A 7,094-nucleotide genomic window follows, 5' to 3' on the forward strand; every position below is an offset into this window, starting at 1 on the left:
GTCATGGCAAAAATAATAAACGTGGTTAATGATGTGAAACAGTCAGTTTGGTTTAGGCATCAAAACTACTTGGTTAGGTTTAGGAAATGATCATGGTTTGGGATGAAATAAGTTAGTTAAGTCACATATATAAGTTGGTGATACCAAGAGTGAGTATTTTCAGAGCAATGGCCGTTTTCTGAATAATGGGCTGTTGGACAAATGAGCTTTCAGTCCAATGGACTTTTTTTCGAACTGTTGGGGTTTTGGAATAATGGGTCGTCTGAACAATGGCACAGCCCTGAATGAACACCAATAGCACAAACAGCACAGTGGCCAAATCTGTTTGAATGACGCAGGTTTCTTTTGCTTCACTTTCTGTCTGAACACAGCTTTAGAAAACTCCCTCAGCCTGACCTTTATATCTAAAACCAGAGTGTGCCTCTTTAACCCTTCCTGTGTGCATGATTGATACATTGCCATACTTTTTTCATTATTTCCACAGTCCTCATTAATTGTTAACTAAAATTTTAGCCCTTAACGCGCTTTAACAGCTGCTTTTCTTTTCAAAGTCGAATTCTAAAAAAAACAACAAACATGACACAAACATAAGAAAATATTGCAACATAGATTTCCCAGCCCTTAAAATACAGTAGTAGTCACAGAAGTCGTGGTTGTGTCTGTTTGCTGAATTCCTCCTCCTTCCATTTAATCTCTATATCTAGTCCCAGACAGTCCTAACTCTATTCTAGTCGGCACAAGCCTGATTTAATTCTATTTGTGTAATTATTTTGCGAATAGCACTCAAACATCGTGTTCTGGATTTAGCGATCCATAGAGGGGGTGACTGGTCAGACACGCCGACCTGAGGGTCTATTTAACAGTTTAATTAAGGTCTTCAGTGTGTAAGTGTTAACAGAGAACAAATAAATAAAGAATAATAATGGGAATAACTCTCTGATGGGTTGCAGTTCATTGAACTCAAAGTTTCTTTTTTTTATTTCTCACAAGTAATTTCTTTGTTATATCACCCATCTTTCTCCTTACTTCCTTTCCCGTCTTTCCCTCTCAAGCTACCTCTTTTCGTCCTTCTCGCCTATCTTCCTCTCCGCGGGAAAGCAGAGGTAACGTTAGCTTCATCTCTCAGGTAGCAGATTACTTTGCTCAGCGGCTCGCCTCCATTCTGCGAGGGGTTATCGGCTATTATTATTTACAACCAGAGGTTACAGGGGAGCAGAGGATTATGCATGAAATGAGAAGTGTGTTTAAGTGTGTGTGTGTGTGCGTTAAAGGGAACTCTGTCCGCATTACCATAATTTCCTCTCGAAGCTCTTCTTCTTCAGCTCATCACCGCAAATGATTTCCCCTAAAAATCCCTCTCTTTCTCCGTTTTCTTTTCTTTGGTGCGTCCCTCTCTCTGAGCCCTAAACATCAATCTCGCCTCGCCTCCGCCTCCTGAACACACAGGACTCCCTCGCTTCCCACAATACATAAACATTAGGCAGAAACAATTACGCTGCCTGGCATATTGTACCAAGAAAGTTTGATATGAAAAATGATTGCTTTTGGTGCTGAATGGGAAGAACAAATGCAAACGCACAAAACAAGGCCTCCTGAACGAGGCTGGTAAATATTTTAAATAGTTACTTTCTTTACCTTGAGGGTCTATCAGATCGCTGACAAAAAAATGGGATCACATCTATCTTTATATTTCCTCTTTTAGAATCATCATCCGTCTTATGTACGACCACTATCAGTTACATTATTTAAATATGACTTTGGTTTCTTATTTTTCCTCCTGACAAAACACAGTAATTCTATGAACTTTCAAATATGACAAGTAGAGAAGGCTTGAATTCCTTTGCATCATAACCAAAGTCTTCAGTAGAGATTCATGGTGATTCATATAAACACATTTAGAAACAGATTAAGATTGGATTTTGAATGAAATAAGGGTTAGGGTCAGTTGTAAGCGGTAGAAACTAGCATCTTTTAAGCAAATGTGTGGAAAAAAAAAAAGAAAAAAAGCGTGTACGGTGTTGTTGCATGTCATGGGCCGAGGTGCTCAGCTGACTAGTCCATGCGTAAATAAAGATTTAAAGGACCATTTCATTCATTTAGTGTTGCACTTCAATACCATCGGGGGACATGCAAGAAATAGATTAAAAAAAAGAATGGTTAAAATCAAAGGAGCACAAGCCGAGAATTCCTGACTTTTAGTCCCTAGTATGGGTCAAAGAAACAAAAACCACCAGATCTTACACTCCCCATAATGCAGTGTGATTGCATCTTTCATTAGACCCAAATCAGGGAAATTTTGTTGCTGAAACTTTGGGCTTAGGTATTTTCAAATGTAATATATTAAAGGGAAACCACCAATTTTACACATCGAAGTCTGTTTACAGATGTTAGGGAGTACTACTGCTTCTGTGAAAGAAGTTGTATTGAAGCCTTCTGTGGCTCCTGAGCTGTGGTTAATCTGATAAACTGCTGCTTGAGTCACCCTTAGGTAGGGCTGAACACTACACGTTAAGACAAAATGAAAAGAATCTCGGGAAGAAAGAAGTGACCTCTGTAGTCATCTCTAGCTTGTTGCTAGTAGCTCAAGGTCACATCAGTGGCTACTAGCATAACAAACCAGAATCTCCAACCAAACAGTCAGTAATGAATGGAATTATTCAAAAATATAGGTTTTGTATGCGGATACAGCCCAGGTTTGGGTGTCAGTTTTAGGTATTGTACTCAAGTTTGCATTGCAGTCTTTCAGTTAGACTTTAAGGTCTTCAATCCCAACGCTTAATTACTCAAGTGCTGTCACTGGAGTAATTTCCTCAGATTTGAGAAAGTTCCTATAAACTATTCACCATACAACTGTTTTCACAGGCTGAGTAGTACTCCAAATGACTTGTACCATTGACATGTACAATAAGTGGAGTGCCCCTTTAAAAATCCATCACATACAGTTCCATACAGTAAATATTTCTGGCATGGGGGCAGAGATGGGGTAGCATGGAATCTGCAGAAACTGTTATCATATGCAAAAGCTTATATATTTTTTTAATTCATTAGAAGGTAGTAGCACAATGTGGATGCAATAATTAAATAAAACCAAGATCAGTATTTTTAGACAAGCACACCACATTGAAATATCCAGGGTCCACAGATACTGTGTGGGCCTCAGGGGTTTGTGCGACGCATGGCCAGCCACAGTGAAAAAAGCTATTGCTGTGCAATCACAAGCCACACAGTCAGGCTCCATCAGTACCCCATCTCACTGATGATATCCTCATCATCTCCCAGAACCTGCACACACACTCACAACCGCGCCGACATGTGCATTTCTGAGTGTGTGTAATGCATGTCATTGTGTTAAGTGTGTTAAGTCGTGAGATCATTTTCTGCGGTCGTCGCTCATGGATATCAGGGTGCTAAAGTGTGTGCACATCTCGGCGTGCGTGTTTAAATGTCAGTGTAGTAATGAGCGTGTGTGTGTGTGTGTGGTAACGCAGTGTGCCGAGGGAGCTCTTGGCCCCTCGTTTAAGGGTCGAAAGATTCTGATCAGCCCCAGACTCTAGTAACAGAGCCGGAGAGGACGGGAGGGGTTTTCTTGTGCCGCCGAGTGGAAAATTGAGTCCATGTCACAAACTAATCAAATCGCGCCAAAGGTGAATGGAAGAAGAAGGGAACACACTCGCACACAAACACACACAAGCAGGGCTGACAAGTATCCAGGCCATCGCACAAAGTCGCTGACACACGCAGAAGATGTAGAGTGAGCAGATGGCTGCAGAACAAAAGTCTGCAAGGGTCTCTGCGACGGCCTCGCATTAGCATGGCTCTGTGTCAGGCTAACATTAGCATGGAACCCCGCGGGGAAATAAAAACACGACCCATTTGTAAAGTGTGCGCTGCCGAGGGACGGATGAGACCGTTGCACCCGTTGTGGTAAAATCAGGAAGACTCTGCTCGGATATTTGGTTGAGTGGAAGGACGTCGCTGATGGCGGCTAGAAGGTGTGTGGGATTTCCTTCCAGCAGGTTAAACACGCTGTGGTGACATGCTATACGATGCTAGTTCACCTCTTCATGGAGTTATTGCTTTTAAATCCCAGGCTTCGATAATCACAGAGGTTATTAAATCAGAAGGTGGAGGGCTGGTGTGGATGGGGGGGGGGTCTGTGAAGGTAAAAGGGGCTTCCCATTGGCCAGCTCCACTCTGCATGGACCTGCTCTTTTTCTCTAACTTTACACCATTGCATTGTGGTACGCGGAGTTCTCGTGGGGTCAGTGTTGCAGGCAGCAGGTGTGTGTGGGGACATAGCCCTAACAACCCTGGGCAGGTGTCCACTGGTGCCCAGTGCCCCGTGTCCTCCACCATTCCTCCCACCTGTGTCTGTGAGCGCTAGGAGGAGGAGGTTTTGGTTTTGGATTGAAGGTCCTTCTTGCCGTTCTGGAGCACGGGCGAGTCACTGGAGGTCTTGGGCGTTTTTCTGGGCGGGCTTTGCTCAGCGACGTCGTGTAGAGAGGGCTCCCTGTACATGGCCACTGGGGAGGGAGAAGGATGCAAACAGTTCAGAGTGGGTAAAGACGAGTGACAATATAGGTGTAAGACTTTACTTAAAGCAGGGTTATATCCTAATTTTCGTAACAGTTTTAGCACCTAGCACTTGCTATAAGTGCCTTTAGATGTGCAGTAATGACCTATATTTCTGTTAGCCCTTGTGTCCTTTTAAATGTCTTTAACCTCCTTTATTTAAAATAAAAAGTTAGCTTGAAATAGATAGAGAAACAGTAGAAGACAAAATAATATAGAGGAGAAAACACAAAGTATTCTGATGCTGGATTACTCCCAAACTTTTATGTTAAAGCTGCACTGATTCATATCTGTATATAAATAATGGTACATGGGTTATTCATAATGACGAACACATGATTTCTCACCACCTCACCTCTAGTAAAATAGCGTTTTAGCGTCTTTCAGCCTATTGTTTTGGTTTTACAGCCCCAGCTACACTGTTTGGTCAGCTGTTGCAGGGAAAACGCTGAACACTATCTGCCCAGCTCGCAATTGTTTGTGGGTTATTTGGGGGCAGTGTTCCACACAAAAAAATCAATTAATGCAGCTTTCACAAGTTCAAAACATTTAGTTAGTTAAAATCAGTTTTGGGAGCAATACTATCTCTCTGCCTTGTGCTGCACCTCTCTAAATATAGGATTCGATTTGCAGACAACAATCTTTATCTTAGACAAAATAAAGAGTCTAATTTTAAACATTGCAAATGTGCTATGTAAAGATCAAAATCATAAAATATAGTAAATACTGGACTGCATGTGATACAGTTTATTAAATTAGAAAAAAAAATATTTTTTACTTTATTAAAATAAATGTACAGTACTTTACTTCATACTTCTACTATACTACATTTCAGAGATAAATCTTGTACTTTTTATTTGACAGGCAGCTAATTACTTTTCAGATTATGATTTGACATACATTTATAATATAATATAATTTCCATTTACTGTTTTCAAAGCCAAGATTGAACTTTGATGCTTAAATAATATGTAGAAAGTTCATAAAATCTTTGACATTTAAAGCTCTAAAATTTTATGCTGACTTATAATTTCAAAAAGTCTTTGCTGTACAGAAGGTGATGTGTTTTACTTTTCCAGTATGTTTGGAAGAAAAAGAAAAAAAGATGGTGACAAAATAAGCACTGAGCGCCTTACGGGATTACACTCAGAGTGTTTTTCCATCAAGTCAGTTTCCTGTTGGTGGAAAAGGCCTATCACTGACCCCTGCCTCTGGAGCAGCCTATGCAGTATGTATTAATCTGCAGTACCTTCAATGAGTTTGGGCAGGAAGTGCGCGGCTCCCTTCGTCTTCTTGACGCGGTTCCCTTTCATGACCTGTCCGTCTCGGTTGATACCGATGTACCACGCCCGGCCCGACTGGGTCTGTCTGTACAGGATGGACGAGTAGGTGACGTAGTAGTTCTCAAACACAGACTCCTTAAACTTACACTCGGGCGTGAAGTGTTCCTGAAAGACACACAGAGACAGAAGCACACACATCAGGTCAGAGGAGAAGAATAACACATTTGGAGTGTGAGCCATTTTTTATCTGTTCTATTATTTATATATTTACTCTCCAATTCCACTGGCTCAGCTGGGAATGGGAGGAAATGGGCCCCACATTTCATCGTGACAGGGTTACAGGAGCATCTGTGGCTACACGCGCACACACCGACAAACTCATTCCAACATGTGCACATGCCTATTTGCCAGATGGATAAAGTGGTTACAGAGCCAGGATGCCATAACTCAGCCGGTTCGGTTTACCTGTAACACACAACAATCAACCGGATCCTTCAACCCCTCCACCGTTTAACGACCCCACTGTCGGCCTTCAGCTCTCTCTCTCACACACACACACACACGCACACAGAGCTCTGCATTAGACAATACGTCAACACTGGGACATCCCCCTCCCTCTATCTCCTCCTCGTTACAGCTCTCACATATTCCCTCTCTATCTCATATTCTGCCTCTCCTTCTCCACTTCATTCCCTCCATCCCTCCATCATTTGGTAACCTTGTTGAGGAACAAACCAATTTGCAGGATTGATTTGGAGCCTTGATGTGACGGGTGAGCAGAAAAGGCCTGAATAAGGAGTTTGCTCTCTCCCTCTCTCATTCATTTCTCACTCACCCCTCTCACCCTCTCCTCCTCCTGCTATCTCTTCTCTCTCTCTGCTCATCTGCCACCGCAGGCGCAGGGCCTTAACGCCTGCCCATATCCATTGTGCCGCACATAAACAAGCTAATTACACTGACTGTATCGCCCATTCTTTAATTACACACCCATTCACTTAGGCAGCCGTTCATTTCCTCATCCACCCATTAACTTAGCTCTAATAGCACAGAGCGAAATCCAAAGGTCTGGAGTCTCTTGGAAGGTGTAATCAGATTGCTATCATTAACCGTGTTTGCACTGCAGTGTGTTGCGACTCATCTTCTCTGCACTCGGGGTGTGTGTGTTCGTGTGTGTGGATTTCGCGGGGCAACTTTACAGGATTAAAGCCTGCTTTGTAAAGTCTGATCGCCCGCTCACCC

At 42.4% G+C, this 7,094-nt stretch overlaps 1 protein-coding gene across 1 annotated transcript in view; it reads right to left on the reverse strand.

The window, feature by feature from the left end:
- Window positions 1-891: 891 nt before the first annotated feature.
- fgf11a (fibroblast growth factor 11a) overlaps window positions 892-7,094 on the reverse strand; it is a 92,056-nt gene continuing 85,853 nt past the window's right edge. The window contains exons 5-6 of the mRNA XM_035675450.1: window positions 5,822-6,020; window positions 892-4,523 (exon numbers count right to left, since the gene is read on the reverse strand). Of these exons, the coding sequence (XP_035531343.1) occupies window positions 4,381-4,523; window positions 5,822-6,020 (342 nt within the window). The 3' untranslated portion in view covers window positions 892-4,380. The remainder of the gene's footprint in view (window positions 4,524-5,821; window positions 6,021-7,094) is intronic.

The sequence above is a fragment of the Morone saxatilis genome, unplaced genomic scaffold, assembly GCF_004916995.1.
Source record: "Morone saxatilis isolate NCDOM2014 unplaced genomic scaffold, NCSU_SB_2.0 Contig4, whole genome shotgun sequence".
NCBI classification, from domain to species: Eukaryota; Metazoa; Chordata; class Actinopteri; family Moronidae; genus Morone; species Morone saxatilis.